The 17,002-nt window shown below is 35.4% G+C and overlaps 1 protein-coding gene across 1 annotated transcript in view; it reads right to left on the reverse strand.

Moving 5' to 3' along the window:
• Nucleotides 1-17,002, reverse strand: part of LOC135681945 (unconventional myosin-X) — a 42,894-nt gene that overhangs the window by 21,849 nt on the left and 4,043 nt on the right. Inside the window, exons 5-32 of the mRNA XM_089113211.1 lie at nucleotides 16,399-16,524; nucleotides 15,875-15,999; nucleotides 15,622-15,635; nucleotides 15,253-15,337; nucleotides 14,678-14,781; nucleotides 14,113-14,242; nucleotides 13,518-13,783; nucleotides 12,890-12,990; nucleotides 12,302-12,368; nucleotides 11,815-11,907; nucleotides 11,433-11,501; nucleotides 11,075-11,157; nucleotides 10,628-10,733; nucleotides 10,131-10,211; nucleotides 9,835-9,959; nucleotides 9,597-9,714; nucleotides 8,894-9,055; nucleotides 8,405-8,464; nucleotides 7,962-8,074; nucleotides 7,213-7,273; nucleotides 6,614-6,754; nucleotides 6,098-6,138; nucleotides 5,381-5,492; nucleotides 4,331-4,454; nucleotides 3,939-4,015; nucleotides 3,577-3,635; nucleotides 3,329-3,439; nucleotides 2,505-2,600 (exon numbers count right to left, since the gene is read on the reverse strand). Of these exons, the coding sequence (XP_088969337.1) occupies nucleotides 2,505-2,600; nucleotides 3,329-3,439; nucleotides 3,577-3,635; nucleotides 3,939-4,015; nucleotides 4,331-4,454; nucleotides 5,381-5,492; nucleotides 6,098-6,138; nucleotides 6,614-6,754; nucleotides 7,213-7,273; nucleotides 7,962-8,074; nucleotides 8,405-8,464; nucleotides 8,894-9,055; nucleotides 9,597-9,714; nucleotides 9,835-9,959; nucleotides 10,131-10,211; nucleotides 10,628-10,733; nucleotides 11,075-11,157; nucleotides 11,433-11,501; nucleotides 11,815-11,907; nucleotides 12,302-12,368; nucleotides 12,890-12,990; nucleotides 13,518-13,783; nucleotides 14,113-14,242; nucleotides 14,678-14,781; nucleotides 15,253-15,337; nucleotides 15,622-15,635; nucleotides 15,875-15,999; nucleotides 16,399-16,524 (2,850 nt within the window). The remainder of the gene's footprint in view (nucleotides 1-2,504; nucleotides 2,601-3,328; nucleotides 3,440-3,576; nucleotides 3,636-3,938; nucleotides 4,016-4,330; nucleotides 4,455-5,380; nucleotides 5,493-6,097; nucleotides 6,139-6,613; nucleotides 6,755-7,212; nucleotides 7,274-7,961; nucleotides 8,075-8,404; nucleotides 8,465-8,893; nucleotides 9,056-9,596; nucleotides 9,715-9,834; nucleotides 9,960-10,130; nucleotides 10,212-10,627; nucleotides 10,734-11,074; nucleotides 11,158-11,432; nucleotides 11,502-11,814; nucleotides 11,908-12,301; nucleotides 12,369-12,889; nucleotides 12,991-13,517; nucleotides 13,784-14,112; nucleotides 14,243-14,677; nucleotides 14,782-15,252; nucleotides 15,338-15,621; nucleotides 15,636-15,874; nucleotides 16,000-16,398; nucleotides 16,525-17,002) is intronic.

Here is a 17,002-nt window from a genome sequence, read left to right on the forward strand (position 1 = left end):
ATACATCATAGCGGGTTCAACAAGGACGCTAGCAACGTAAAAATTGCTAAATGTTGTACTTTTGTAAAAAACAGTTCACTTAAATACAGTTTAATGAGCCACACCGTAGTTAAGGCCTGATCCACAAATCGTGGAATATCTGGGATAAAATAATAATTTGCGAAACAAAAAGTGACCTACTCGACTTAAATCCAAGACCATACAATTGTGAAAATAAACCAAAAATGAAATTGTGACGCTGTTCTTCAAACCGCAATCTTCAAAAATAACGGCGATAAAGCCGGCCCTGCATAAACCAACTTGCCGAGAATGAAATACAGCGTTTTCGCTAACAGTGAAAAAATTGTATCTCCACAAATAGATTGCACATGAAAATTCTCTTAGCACGATGCAATGCAGGACGAAATGGATTAATGGACGTAGATTGTCCTGGATTTTTCCAGAAAATATTTTGGATCTGAAGAGTAATCATTGGAATCCTCTGGTATTCAAGGGATAAATATTTGAGCTGCAGGATTTCCAAAGTCCAGGGGTAAACATATGGCTTTCGGGAGTAATTGCGTCTTTATTATGGACCAACAAAATGTCCTCTTTGTGAACAAGAATTTATGTTAACAGGTGAAGAGTCCAACTGAATATATTCACTGGAAATTTACACAAGAGACAAACGAGACAACCTTTTGCCACGTATGGATATGTGAACTTGTAAGGACAATTTTGGCGGCGAGCAAAAACATATGAACCTTAAAACACTTTATGTGAACATAAACTGAGATGGAAATTTTAACAATTTCATAAAACCTCCAGATAAATTTTAGCGTTTATTAGGTATTGGCGGCCATACCAAACTCCAGGGACCAAAACTGGGGCCTGAAGCAGTCAAACCTAATGTACCCAAATTTGACTGAAAGGGTTCGACAAACTCACATACCTCACAAGAATTGTTCGACCCCCACGGAAACACTTTGGGGGAGCGCTGTGTAACTGGTCTGTCAAACTTAAACTTATCTAGCTATTAAACGCTAATACCTGGATCCGTATCTCTTAGTTTAGAATACCGATCACTATATGATTGAGATAAGGCATTAAAATGATTGTATCATAGCCTCTGTTCTATGGCCGCCTCCTTTACGATGAATCTGCCTTCATGTTCTACGAAACTATAGTCCATTGCTGAATCTTGTTAGACCTAGCCGTTTTCAACGAAATAGGGACTTGGCTAAACAAATGACATTAGCTCATGTGCACATATGCCATAACCGGGTAAAATACGTGTTTGACACATTGGCCAGAGCAGTCCAGTTTTTCCGTTTTGGATATGCAACAGATTTCTCTGTGATCTTCGACCTGAGCATGCTTACTGCTGTTCGTTTGGAGCTGCATCAACACTGACCTTGCGCTGATTGGATGACTTAGGAAGTTAAGCGGCTTCTGTCTAACGTGCCTGCGCCTGGGTCATTCGCCACGAGGCTTTGGGTCAATTCACGGAACACAAAGGCGATGCGTGGGCTGTGATTATATGATCAAAATGAAATGGAAAACGTTGCTCCTTCTGGAATCCATCTAGATAACACTTCCAATTAAATAAATGTAAATAGGACGCAAAGCCATGCTTTTCTTAGCAAAGAAAAAAAGAGGCAGTGAACAGCAAATTTAGCGGTTTATGTGATGCATCAAGAAAAGCAGCGATGCAGCAGCCTACTCTATCAGTGGTTTTCGAACTTGCTGCACCCTTTAAATCCTATTGGGTAATTGTCATAGAGCCAGGGGCTGCTCTTCCTCCCCCCTGGCAACACTCATGAATACTGCATAAGAAATATGAAAAGGTACTTTCAATGCCTAGAATGTGGCAGTATAGACTCGTATCACGATAACTAGAAAACAAAACACAGTGTGGCAAAAACACATCCGCCATTCAATGGATTTTCTTTCCTTTTTCGGCATATCTCCCTGAACAAGGGGACTTTGTTTCACTTTCTGCTCTATTTTTCTCTTACTTCTTTTTACAAATAAACTAGACTATGATGAAGCTTCGCCTCTTCTTACAGACGAGGCGAAGTTAGATTTGTGTTGTTCTCCACCATTTAAGACAATAATATATAGTAATTCTTTTTCTAGAATAAAATAGTGTTTCGTGGGGCATTGAGCTTCTAGAACAGTGTCAAAATTGCACCCATGATGAAACTGCAACCGAGACGACCTCAGAAATATTTCCTCTACCTCAGAAATATACCGTAATCAATATTGGCGATGTTACATACAGTTCGTAGGAATTAAAAGTCTTTGCTTGGATCTAAGGCTCTAGGCAAGTTTAAACGAATCTGATTTCTGAAGCTGTAGCAGCCATTCACAATGTTTGGCTATTGAATTCAAAAATATTCCAAAAAGCATTTACAACTTAATATTTATAAACTATCTGTTTACTTGGCTTGCTCCTTATCTCATCAAAATGGTGCTGACAGTGGCAATGGCTTCAAAAATTTAATCACTAAAAACAAACTTACTTCCAGTCTTGGGCATTTTCCGATACAATGTGGTATGTTCTGTCTGGCATGACTATGCTAAATGCATTCTCTCTTTGTCCACTGTCCATAATAGTCCTAATGATAAAAATATTTCAATAATTACTACATTTTCGTCTCAAGAAAGCTAAAATATTTTTGTTTGAAAACAGAACTAAGACCAAAAAGACCAAAAACATTCGGTTCTATTTGGGAAATTATTGGTCAGACACTCGCATTTAAAACAAAATCTCTTACTAATCCATCATTTTTCAGGAATTTCATACTCTGAGCAGTGTCAGACGAAGAAACTTTAAAGCAGCATAACTGCGCTGTTCCGGGCAGCCTTGCAGTGTTGTACCACTAGAAACTCGATGAACCGAGATCTTGAACAGGCAAGTATTTAGAATAGAACGTCCCTTCACAGGCAGCGCACACTGGAATAAAACTTGCACTTTTGCAATGATCACTAGCAAGGGATTCTCTTGCCATGGGAGGAAAAGAGGGTTGAAGCTAATTCGTAGGTATAGGGGGCATCTCAGACAGCGAGCTCGCTGAGGAGCTAGTTATAAAGAATACACCTATACAAAAATCCAGTTTTCATTGAAAAGATCACTGTAACCGAGTAGTAGCTATGTTTATATCCATGTATGATAAAGCAATCACAATTGCTTAAGTTTGCTCCTTAGGTATTGTTACGGCCGTGTATTCTTATTAAAACTCTCCATTTCATTAATATTTTACCAAGTTTTTCTCAGTTGCATGCACGTCATAAACTCCAAATAACTACAAAGAACGTTACAAAATCTGGTGAATAAAATTCTCACTTGCAAAGTCGCAGGTCCAATGTCCCCAATGTTTTTGCGCTGTCTTGATCGGAGTCGTGGTATGTGAGCATCGTATCTTTCAAAACAAACCAGCGCTTCTTCCAGTTGCGCCTTGAAAAAAATTTGAATATGCTTTGGGCTAGTATGTCTTATCTTGACCTTGAAGTAAGCTTAAAATATATCTTCAGTGAATGAAGCGATGGAGGTAGGAAGCGATAAAGCAATGTCGAGGATTTGAGGTCACAAACCTTGATAAGGTTCCGGTACCACCGCCTTTTTTGGTCAACCATCCCATTTTTAAGGCTTTCTACAAGATGAAGAGACAACTCACTTATTCCAGAACTCAGTGAAGCTTTTATAAATGCATATATGTTTTTCAATATATGGAAACCTTTAAAGAAGAAGCCAATGAAAAGAGTAGCACGTTTCGCTGAAAGCTGGAAACTCCCAGGCCTGAAGAATACAGAGAATGGTTCTTATTTGATTTAGTAAGTGACTGTTTCATCACAGGCCAATATTGAATTGAACAATCCTTGCTTCTACAAAGCGAAAGGGCACCATTCTAGTTATACTGAGAATACCCCGGACAATCTAGCATCACCGTCTGTACCTGTTTTCCTCTAAACCACATCAATGTATCATCTTTCAGCACACACCAGTGTTTCTTCCATGTACTCATTAAACCACCTTAAATATAACAACAAACATTGATAACATCTATAACTTTAAATTAGCAACAATTTTGGTAGGAAGTTAAAGAAGCAAAAATTGTGCTAAATTTCAAAAGCATACTTCGACCACAGTTCTCTTGCAGGGAATAAAGGAAATAAAAATTTCAAGAAATTACAAGGAGCTATTGATAAATGTTATGAGAACCCTCGTTTACAAATATATACGGGTGTTTTTTTACGTATCGACTAAAAACCGTTGAATGGCATTTGGAATAACAGCGATCCATGTTATCAAAGGGACATATAGGGCATGACGATTCATCTACAATACCTTGCATCATAAGGTAGCCTTCAATAATCAGATTGTCCATCATAGACATATCTTCAGTTGCCTCTACTTTCAGTGCCTCGTCGTCATAATCCTCGTCTTCATCTATATCACGCATGTCCTCCATCTACGATATAGACACATTCAAAGAATTTTTCACATCGATATAATAAAGATTCCAAAGCATAGAATTAGACACATAAAGATTCGAAAATGGCTTTGAAAAAAGCAAACATTTAGTAAACTAAAGCTTTTCGTCTGACACTCTTCAGGGTTTAAAATGTCAGAACATAGATCGAAAACTCTACGCTAGGAAATATATATACCCAGTTGTGGATCGAAATAGGCCAATCAGAAACACGAGCACATGACTGTATAGGTTGACCAGTCAGTGCCGCTTGCCTTGAGAATGTTACCAATGGAGTCCTAAGGTGAAAAAGGACTCCTTTTGTCTACACAGTAGCGGTTTTTTCGTGCTTATGTAGATAGATTCCAAAATTGCTAGGTGGAACAACGATCGGGCTTTACCAATAATCCGAAACATGTCGCCATTACATAAAGATTCCTTAAATATATTCATGATGGATTGAACTTTGAATTAGTGATTCGATGTCAAGCAATGCGCAATTCTCAGTTAAACTTTTTAGGCACCTATCTCGGGGTTATTTACCTTGCAATCTCCTAGTCACGTTTTCTTAAAATGGTCCATCAGCGTACTTTTACAATTTACAGATCATTTCCTTTCAATGTCTTTGTAGTCCACAAGCATAAACCATTCAATGAGGGTTGGCAAAAAAACATGATGAGAACACCAATAAAAATCTTTTCTAACATCATCATAAAACTTCAAATTATTGTAAAAACCCCCAAAAACAAATTTGGTTAAACAAAAACATTCTTATTCAGAATTCGACCAATATAAAAAAACCCTACAAAATTCTCTATATATGGTTAGTTCGAAATAAATAGAAACGCAATGAAATATATTGAGCCCACAAAAATTCTAGCTATATCAAATATTTTCTTGATGAATAAAAATAAAGGTGATGAAACCTTGAGTTGTTCGTCTAATTCAGCCATTTCCGCTATAGCAGCTTCTTCAGCCTCCTTTTCAAGCCTTTCAGCCTCTGCTTGGTGTAGCCTTTCAAGTTCTTCTTCCTTAAGTCTAAGGAAACAACAAGAACATAAAAATAAAGTAAAAAAATCAAAGGCAAGTGAAAGGTTCTAGATTAAATTACGTGCGGTTAGAAATGTTTTGTATAAATATTTACCCTAAACAATTTCGTGGAAATTGTTTTCTACACAACTTGGTGGCAACCAACAAAAGATCACAAAATTTTTTTCCTATTGAGAAGTTACTACAAAAAAACTACTAATGTTTACACGGTAATAAGGATTACACGAAAAAAACGTTCTTAGATCTTTGAAATGTTTTACGATAATAAAAATAATAATAATCTCTTTATTTACAGTTGGTTTGAGCGATAGTTAATATACATAGATAATTATGTAAAACTTATAAATACCAACTATTTATATACATAAAAAGAAAAAAGGTACAATATTAATCTACCTATTTACATATTTTACAGCTACATTTATCTCCATTCCAGGCATGAATGCTTTTTAAATTTGGATACGTTTTCCACATTTTTTATCGTATCAGGCAAGAGACGATTCAAAATGCTATCAAGAGTCGTACTGTCCTTGAGAAAAATTGGAGAAAAAAAACATTCAAAATCTGTGAAAAACAGAGACAAGTGAACTAACCTGATTTCTTCCTCTGCCTGTCGGATCCGCTCCTCCTCCAACTGCAAGGCAACATAACATAAATGAAATAAAATAACAGGGGTTATTCTTATGTTATTTTTGGGGATAAAATTCTTTCATTTTTCTTAAATTTCTGCATGTACTTCCCTAAAGACAATTAGTAATACCTACATGACAAAAGCGATCCAAATTGTGAATCAAAAATTTAAATATATATTTCCACATGTTTCAGTTTACTAAAACTCAATAACTGAGACAACTAGTTTAGAAAACGAAATCAATAAGGCATAAAAAACCCTCCTTTCTACAAAGTATAGTTCTGTTTACAGCTGAAAATTTGAGGGTCAATAAATTACTCTATACAATCAATTGGCATCAGCACAACGTGGATTGATGGAAGGTAATGCGCTCATTAGGAGGAACTCGAGTAAGCTATTACTTAAAAGAGCGTGGAGGACTTCAATATACAATTAGCTGCTTTTGCATCATTAACTAAGAAATCTATCAACAATATACCTGGCGCATATGTTCTTTTTCATCCAGTCTTCTCTGCTCTTCCAGCTCCCTTGCTTTTGCAAGTGCAGCCAGCCTCTCCTCTTCCTCCAAACGACGTCTAGCTTCTTCAGCTTCTTTCTTCTCGCGCTCTTCTTCCTCTTGCTAAGAAACAAAGAAGGAGCTCATGATAATCAACATAATTTGTACAGACCTGGAGATAGGGCCTCTCCATTAATGGCCTAAAGCGATTATTTTGAGCAAACTAGGAATGAGTAGATGCCCATTAAAACCTGGGCACAGTAAGGATGCACCCCTTTGGCATCAAACACGATGTTCTCAGATTTAATGAAATAGCTTCTAAGTGAAAATACTGAAATCATTTCAAAATTATCGAAAAAGCTATTTTCTCTGTTTTATCATAACAGCGTTTTGAGTATATTCATAAACATCAACATGTATATAATGCCAAAAATCCTTTGAAAATTTACTTTGTTGCTGCTACGACAATGTTTTTTGTTTACAAAACATTTTCTATGAAGCAAGATTCACCATTGTTTGATTCAAAAAATCTTGGACACATTATCAACGCCCTATGCATTAGTAAGCCACAAACAACTTACTTTCTGTCTTAGTTCCTCCAGTTCTTTCATCTTAGCTTCCTGCTCAAGTCGTTCCATTTCCCTAAGGATAAAAGTAAAATTTGTTCAACTGCCTTTCACTTTCGAGCAAAATCGAGTCAATGTTCTGCAGCTAAGATGATAACACTGTTTTAATACTGATCCTTATCGATATCATACATTCAAATGTTATTGTAAATTTCAAATAACACATAGAGCGTTTAATTGAGTTAATCGTCTTTTTTCTAAGTGAATTGTAGCATCTACGTCAGGTCTCTCTCCTTATAATAAAGTTTTTGTAAAGTAATAACTTAAATTCTGCGAAAAATGCATTTATTATTCAAGGTCTCGCAGACAAAAAAAATGAAAACTCGCCAAATTCAGTACTGATACCATTTGAATACAATACAATAAAATACATTAAAATACAATACAATACAATACAATACAATACAATACAATACAATAAAAGAAAGAATAATAAAATTTAAAAAATGAAAAAAGGAAAATAAAAACATTAAAAATATGAGATAAAAGAAATATATATAGAGAAGAATGAAAAAAAACAAATTCAATAAATAAATAGAATAATAAAAATAATGAAATAAATAAAATGCATAGAAATGCAACGAAATAAAGAAGGACTTTGACCATCTTTTGACCCTGAAATAATCTTCATCTTCCAGATTGCCTTCCCAATCACCTCAATAAATACCCGAATATCACCTTTTATAAATACCAACATTACTTACTTTCTACGCTCTTCTTCCTTTCTTTTTTCCTCTTCGCGCCTCCGTTCTTCTTCAAGTCGCTTCTCCTCCAACATTTTCCGATATAGCACCCTAGATTTACGTCCCCGTTCATACTATGAAAAAGGAAATTATACATCGAATGAAGATTACCAACAAAAAGACGACGGTTCAACGAAGTGATAACAAACTGAAGAGGAAAAAGCAAACTTGAACTTGCATTCATTGTTTATAAATCAGATGCCAGGGTAATCTGAACATCGCATATTGCCAATGGTTCACTTTTTGGCCATTAGCATACCCCTTTCAAACAAGTCGTTGAACGAAGATCAAGGGCAGCGTTAGTAAGCATACACAAATCCAACAGATGTTTGGTGTCTAGGCCCTCTGTTGTACTGCACTGTTATAGCTTCTAAATCACCAGTAAAGCTTGCAATGTTTTTTACCTTTTGTATGACAATCGCTGCCTTGCGTTTCTTGATGAATCTTGCACGATACAGATGGCACTAGAATTAAAAGAAAGCATCGCCTGCTAAAGATTTGTCGAATGGAAAAGATTTGTCGAATGGAAAAGACTTTGCATAAAATTGAACAAAAAACTGCAACCAAAATGATGGGACATTTGGCAAAAAGAAAATCAGCGAATACAACGTTGACACTAATCTGGCAAACAAAGTAGCACTGATTCTTATGCAACTTGAATCGAGGGACATCGTTCTAAAAATTGTCTAATCATGACTAATTGGGAAGCTGTTATAGTTTAATAACATGCAAGAAAGAAAAAAAATGTACCTTGAACTTTGAAAGATGGAGAAACACTAGACATGGTAAATGCCTGCTTATCTTAATGGGAAGTAGATTAAATATTCTATTCTGCCCCACAATAAAGTACTCATACATTCTTCGTACACTTAACTAAATACGAAAGCACTTACTTTGTAAACCTTCTGAATCGTTATTATTGCTGCCCTGATTCTCAAATACTTTTTGCGAATGCAATAACTCCATATTCGATTGTTAATAACTTCTGCGACTACTTTCATGCACTTGGTCCTCTCTAACTCAAGCTGACATTCTAGCTGGTCTTTCAAGAAAACCTAAGGAAATAATTTCAATACAAATAAATGTATTAATACAAATCAGTGGCGGCTAGCAGCGGTACTAGTGGTATCGGTCTAGTACCATTTATTTTGGAAGCTCGAAACACCCCTGCGCCACCCTGCCTCTAGCTCGTTCGCTCTGCCATATTTTTTTTTGCTTTACTGGTACCATCTTATTTTCGTGCCAGCCGCCACTGATACAAATACAAATATAATTCAGGGTAGTTGAGATGGGAGGCTTTTAAACAAAAATTTTAATAACATCGAGCCATACTCCAAGCTTGTTACCGCGTGCATCCCCAGTTTGTCGATATTTTGAATCTATTAAGGGCAGTGAGGTCTATAATAACTTAAAGTATGCAGGGGGTTTACAACCCTGAAGGAGTTAGTTATATAATAATACATAATCACGTGCTAAAATTGCTAGTCTTGCCCATGCTACATGCCCGGAATCTTATTTTTCGCATTTATGAAAATGAAATATTTAGCAGCATGTCATTCTAATAATATCATAATTATTAATATTAGAAATTTCAACCTTCGTCTTTCCAAGTTTATGAAGCTCAGCCTTCAAGTCCATCTGTTTAAGAACAAAAATACAAATCTCTTTTGGATCCTGATCAGCTGCAGTTTTCTTGAAGTACAGCGACTTGTACCTATACATAAATAATTGATTTTTAAATAATTTCCATCAACATCAGATTGTTTCCGTAACATTAGGAAAATATATGTTGTAACTGACAGTTGAGTATGAAAAAGTATAAATTGGTACTGGCCTTTTGCTGAAGTCTTGGTATGTTCTTCGAACCGGGAATCCGGCTTTTCTTATTTTCACTGTTTCCAGCATACCGCTATATTTGAGCTGATTTAGGACAAGCTCTGGCTCAAACCGGTTCATCACCTGCAACATTGGAATGTAATCATATTGTGAGTAGAAGAGCGAAACATCAGGATTTCCACAACCCTATGCTACCTAACGTTTGTTTGCTATGAACGGACACTGTGATTTCTGCATTATTCTAGTGCACTTTGGCTATTCACATGAACAAATTATAGTTGACATTTAAAATACCTTTTCACTGTTTGGTTTGATGCATCGAACAAAATAGGGATTCGCTGCATTTAATGACGTCATCAGTGAAAACAAAGAATCCTGAAAAAAAAAACAAAAAATGTCCGTGACGACACATGGAAAAACAAGAAACGCCGGAGATACTTGCAATCAAAATTCATAATAAAGACAAAAGGTTCTTTGAATTAAGAAACGGACTTGTACTATTCGAAAATTGAAACAGATTGCTTTCAACTAAACTTTCACTTTGGGTAACGTCTAAGCAAAAATTGAAGTAGTGTTCACTGGTTGCCCAACCCTTAAAATAAATGCACATAAACAGACAGTGCATTGATATTTGCTGAAAACAGATTAGGTTTCGTAAAGTTTTACAGAACCACAACTGCGTTTGGTCGTTCTCTGACAAAAAATTTGCACCTACTTTTCTAATAAAAATACACGTTCAAAAGCAAGAACTTAACAGACAATTATGAAATAGTAATGAAGTGGAATGTTACCTTAAATTGAGAACTGACAGTTGCTTTTTTTCTTCCCTTTGATCTTGTTCCACCTTCACCTCCAATTACTTTCAATGGCTCGAGGATGTCATAAACAAAATCGGACCTACAAAGACATAACTCAAAGATGAAAATGCATCATTGCACATCAAAAACATTAATTCGTTCATTTAGTAACCCTATTTATCATTCAGCTCAAAGGAATGTTGTGCATACAAGCTACAACTCCGAAATTCACGCTTAATGCAAACATCAGGTAACTAGCTTAAAGTTGTAGTTTTCTCCTTGTCCTCAGCTAACTATCGCCAATTATAGCAAAATAACGTAAACAATTAATGGTTGCGAATACTAATCAGAAAACCAAATTTGTCAGAGAGGCATAAACAACCTTAATTTGAAAAAATTGTCTCATAACAGCTAAAAAACAGGAAGAAAAATTGAATTTACCTGCTTTCTTTAAAAGTGTTCAGCAAATCGTCTCGTAAAGTATCCCGGTTTTTTAAAAGGAAACCCGTGACTTCGTAGAATACCTACAACAGAAATACAGGCACCATTCAAAATAAATTTGACCTTACTTGATAACAGCTACTGCAATAAAGTGCGTAGAACTGTGCGTCCTTTGATGGGAAATCTTTTACAAAACGAATTTGTTTGAAATTTCTCAACTTCTTCGCTATAGCCAAAATCGTAATTCGGGGTTTTTTGAAGAGAAAGTGGTCTTATTACAATAAACTTGATGTCTCTAAATTTAAGTTTTTATCAAAACGTGTAGTGAACTCTTTAGATAGTCCTCAACTCAACGCACCTCTCCAGCATAATGTCTGATTCCAAATCGTCCGTTCATAACACGAGGCTTCACATAGAACAGATTGTCCTAAAAAGAAACTCTGCAGTTTTACACTGACATCTCACACAAATATCAGATTAAATATTGTAACACCATGGTACCAAAAGTCATGTTGTGTAGGGTTTATGATAAGTGGAGTTACCTCTGATGAAGAAGTGTACGAAAAGAAGCACTTTAAATATCATGATAAATATACAGGGAATCAGAGAGCTGCAACGAAACAAACGCAACGAAAGTGATGCAACCAAATTCATCGAAAGAAATACAACTATGGAAACGCAAAAGATGTTTTTCTTCACTAAAACAATGAATAAATAAGACACTGTAAAGAGAAACTCACAGCATGGTTATCGTGAAGCTTACTAAGGAGCGATTTGTCAGTTCCTTTTGGGAAATGACTTTCTTCGTCGATCAAAGACAAAATGCCAAGTTTCTGAAAGAAAAGACAGATAACCATAATTACTTGATATACAAGCTCCATCCAGGTCGATGAAAAAATCAGTAAGATTCTAGTTCCGCGTTTCCTTGCTTGTTAATATACCAGTGTGTAAAGCTGTTTTATAAAGCGATGTTCATTTTGAAAATTTCTGCAGTAAGTCAAAACCTTTCGAAAAATGTGCATCAGATGAAGTGACTGCAAAGAGGAATGATGAGACAAGATATTCTGGGATAAAGCCAACTTAATTTAAAGCATGCTGAACAAATATCAGGTATATTTTATATATTCCCGACACTGATCCTTGAAAAACGATCCCTGAAGTTTCCTTTGCCTACATTAAGTTGGCAAATTATTGCATGTTTCATGAGACCACGTCAATAAAACTTACTCTTTCAACAAGATCAAGGCATTCGCCATTATCATTCCAATCAATATCCACCCATTCTAGTCCTTCGCTAAAATGGGAAAAAGGCATCATATAGTAGACATGAGCGTCGCTTGAAATCATTAATAAAATAACCACAAAATATCTAAAACTTAAAAAAACATTTCGATTAAAAGACTAACTATGGCTAATGCTAATCTCTTAGAAAAAACAGTGGTTTAGGTCCTTACGAATATAAAGTTGAAACGTGGCCTGCATTCAAATTTTCCATTTACAAGGGGGAATTGAGTTACATATTTCACTTAAGGAACCTTTAAAGTTGACGAAAGCAAGGAGAACTTGAGCGAAGTCTTAAAAACAATGCTATTGAAATATCTTAGGATTTCTTTTGATCAAAGGCCCTTAGTTATCGAGCAAATGTGCCTTAAACTGTGTTACACCACTGGAAAAAGGTCATATTTGAAAGTTATGTATTTTAACAAACATTAGGTAATTTCATCCTAATATCTTTCTTTACTGGGTCAAAAATATTCACAGTACATTAAGTCAGCTTGTAAAGACGCCTTCATCTAAAACTGATTTAAAGCATACCGATTATACTCCAGCTGTTCCAAGGAAAATATGTGCTTGTTGAAGTATTCTTGTAGCTTTTCGTTTGCAAAGTTGATGTTGAACTGCTCGAAACGGTTGATCTAGAAAAGTCAACAACAGTCTTAAAGGTCTTTCAAACCTTTAACCAAATAATGACCGCCAGTTACAGAAATCACCCAACGGGTTTACCATGTAGAGCCTTGTTGTCCTTGGACGTTTAACGGATCCAGGTTCGCGGTTCAAACCTTGATCAAACATGTTATAAACACTTGCATGAAATGGGTTGCATCGAATCTATGACAGCAGCCATTAAGGTTGAGCGTTATACCAGCGAATGCTTATGATTAATCACATGCTATACATTTATCACAAATGCTTATGAACGATTCTGTTTAGCGCATCAAACTTAGCGCTCATCAAGTATAATTAATCAACCAAGTATTAGGGTACCTCCTTAAAACAAGTGTAATGTCCTAATATACGATATTTTTGTAGGCTTTGATTATGCTGAATACAGTCTAATGTAGCATTTATGAGGGAAGCATTCGCTGATGAAAACCTAAAAGCTTTCTCGCAGATGGCAGAACTTTACTCAATTTGTAGATTTTAGATGTAGCTACAAACCAACCTTGAAATTTTCGAATCCAAAAATATCAAGCACGCCAATAAAGAGATGATCACTTGTCCCCTTAATGCTCTTGTTTATCATTTTCAACAAATACTTGAAAAGCGCTGAATACAGAGACATGGCGGCCGAATCTCTCGAGTCTGCTGCTTGCTCCACCGTCAAAGGACTGAGGATCTCTTCACCCCTGAGAATCATCGACTTCTGCGTCAAGGAATCGTTGAGTTGGTACGAATCTAGCTGCAGTAGATTAGCTGCATTCTCCAAAACTATTGCGAAAATATTAAGTACTTAAATACCACACGTTTCAGCAAATAAAAGTTTCAAGCATCACTTTTCCTATCTGTTACGCTTAAAATGTAATTACAACTCAAGGCTGTAGATTTGCACATAACGTGCAAGAATATATTGTATAAACTAAATCTGGAAGCCAAGGAACCAATGAATCACCTAATGGATTATCAGTCGTTTAACAACATCTAAAGATGGTGTTTCTTATGAGCAGCATGCTCCTTTGCTATTACTTTAAGGCCGCTTCGTAGCCATGAGCAGCCTGTTTTGGACTTTAAGTGAGTTGAACAAAACGTCAGTGACCTACCACTTTTGTCTCTGACTTGAGCTCCACCCGTTGAAACGAACTCGATATTTCCAAGCATCAAAATTCCAGCAAGCACGTGTAGAACGTCGTTGATGGAAGAATCTGACAATCCAACAGTCCGCATTGCATTCTAAACAAAGCAATTGACTTTTTTAATTTTTCGTATACTAAAAAATATTCTTAAACAGTCATCAGGGATATAAAATCTAACTTTGAAATATCTTTAACAGTTTTGCTATCTTTAAAACTTCAATGGCTAAGTACCAACAATATTTATGACATTTATCTATGATATTTATGATATATATTTATGACGTGTGTTTTGTGAATCAATTTGTGATTGAAATATTCTGCAAGTCAGTTTTAGTAACAGCCATGTGACAATCTCAAATTTTCAACTGAATGATAACGAAGAAATCGAATTTCACAAATATATTTATCCCAAGTTAAAGAGATAACAGAGAATACAAGAACTTTCAACCAATCAGAAAATATTTAAAACTCTTCAAATCGTTACACTCGATGAGAAACTACTTTTCAAAATATCAGGGTCAAAAATACAAACCATAACATTAAGGAAGTCCTGCTTATCGTCGATTGTTGGGTCGCTGGTGCAACCACTTTGTTTGAGGTAATAGTAGCCATTTGCATTATAAAGGCACATGTCGGCTACAAAAAATAAAAACAATTTAAAGCAAAAAACTGAAACTCTTTTTAAATGAACACAGTTCGACATGCAAATTGATAAAGGAAACCCTAATTTAAGTGCAAGGCAGGAATCAAATTTGTCTCATCGTTGATAAAATGAAAACACCTTGCTGTGATGGGAAAAAATTTCCATTAAGAATTCCATTTGCTTTTAGAGGCTAAAATAAGTCATTTTTCAAATGCTATTTTTTATGGAAAATAGAGAATGAAGATCCTGTTTTGAAATTACTGGTATTTTTGGCAAAGAAAGTCTTGTAGATTACATAATTGAAAGAGTGAATCATTAAATACATGAAATAAAAGAAGCGACGATAAAAATGGGTAGCGGGGGTTAAAAAAGCATTTGTTGAGGTAGATTAAAACGAATACTTGACAGGCAGTCTGTTTTATTGCGAGTTATAAACCTGTGATAAGAAGATCGAAAAGTCTAACCTCTTTGCTCTGCACTTGCCCCCGCTAACAAAGCATAAAAAATGTGGAAGTTCCTCTCGTCAGGGTTTTGTCGAACAACTCTGTTCTGAAAAGAGAAGTTATTCGAGATAAGCAATGATATAGAAAGCATAATATACCAACAACAAATAAAATGGTTTCCGCAAATGAATTTTTGCTTGACACGATTCTAAAAATCCTACGAGATCTTTACAGTCATTTTGCTGTTGTTTACTGCCATTCAGTTGCAATGTCTCAAGCTCAAATGACATTTATATCAAAACACTAGAATGCATTCATACACTTATTGTAATGTTACAAAAGAGAATGAAGTAGGTGTAAAGGAAAAACTCTTGGAACAATGGCACTTACCTTCTCGAGCAAATCTGTTTATGAAGTTTATTAAGGGAAAAATGACTTTGTGAGCAGGTGATCCTGAACGCCAGTACATTTGAAATTTTCGATTCATTTACCGATAGATTCAAAGAGACGATATATCAAAAATAGGACTCACTAGTGCATACAATACATGGAATTGAATTTTACAGTCAAAATGTGATAAGAACACTGGGCAAAGCAAACAAGCGATAAATAATACTAAAAGTAATTGTGTAAGAAATGATACAATCAACAACTTGTCCTCCTTGGATATTTCCTTTGGTTGTGAAATTCAGCTTAATAAACTTTCCAAATCTACTGGAATTGTTATTGTAAATGGTTTTTGCATTACCAAATGCTTCCAAAATGGGGCTAAAATTGAACAAAAAAGGGCGATTATACTTCTATTTTTATCTACCAGTGTCCAGCAATCATTACCCTTTATTCATGGGTGATGCATAAAAATTGATACACTTTTCTGGAGTAGAGGTTAAAACAGGTAAAACCATCTTTAACAAAAGCCATCTTTAACAAGTTCAGGAATCTTACAAGAAAAAACAACAAACAAAATAAAAAATCTCACATGTTGCTTTTGGTATACTAACAGTCTATTTTCTTCACGTCACAATTTCACGTCTATTTTCTTTTCACTTAAAAGTGGCAGATCAATAGAAACATACCACTGCAAAAAACAGTACCAAAAAGCACTTCCTATAAAAGTACAAATATGAAAAATACTTTGTATGTCATTTTTTCGACCTTTTTACTTACCTACTTTGAAGAATTGCTTCCTCGACATTGAGACCCCCTTCACACCCTCCTGCATTTTTGCTCATATCAGATAAATACTGTAGAATATGTTTCGTTGACTCTGTTTTTCCGGCACCACTCTCACCACTGAAATGAAATAATTTGCAACGAATAATTACAGGACTATGCTTTGTAATGATACACTTGACAATTATACTTATTAGAATAGATAATGGCTACAAAGGAATTGAAGCATAGAAATAAATGTAAATGCATGGCCTTTGAAGGAACTTAAGCATAACGCTGATGCAAAGGTCGCTTTTAATATTCAAAAAATTCAAAATAAGAGCAGAAGAATATTATAGGCAGAAGAACAAATTGAAGTAATTCTAAGCCAGTTAAGCCAATTCTGCCTTCTTGTAGTCTATATGGACAAGGGAGGGAGAGTAATAGGTAGAGGATAAGTAAACGGTTCTCTTCTAAGCTAATCTTGATCTGCCACAGCACGCTAAATACCTCTGCCTTCACATTCTGAGTTCACTACTAATGCACAGAACCTTTTCAACATTTTCAAGCTACTTCAGTCATTTGTCAATTGCAGACCAAATTTCAACAAAATTTTATA

Source organism: Rhopilema esculentum, chromosome 16 (assembly GCF_057945365.1).
Source record: "Rhopilema esculentum isolate cy_ngs chromosome 16, ASM5794536v1, whole genome shotgun sequence".
Taxonomy (NCBI): Eukaryota; Metazoa; Cnidaria; class Scyphozoa; order Rhizostomeae; family Rhizostomatidae; genus Rhopilema; species Rhopilema esculentum.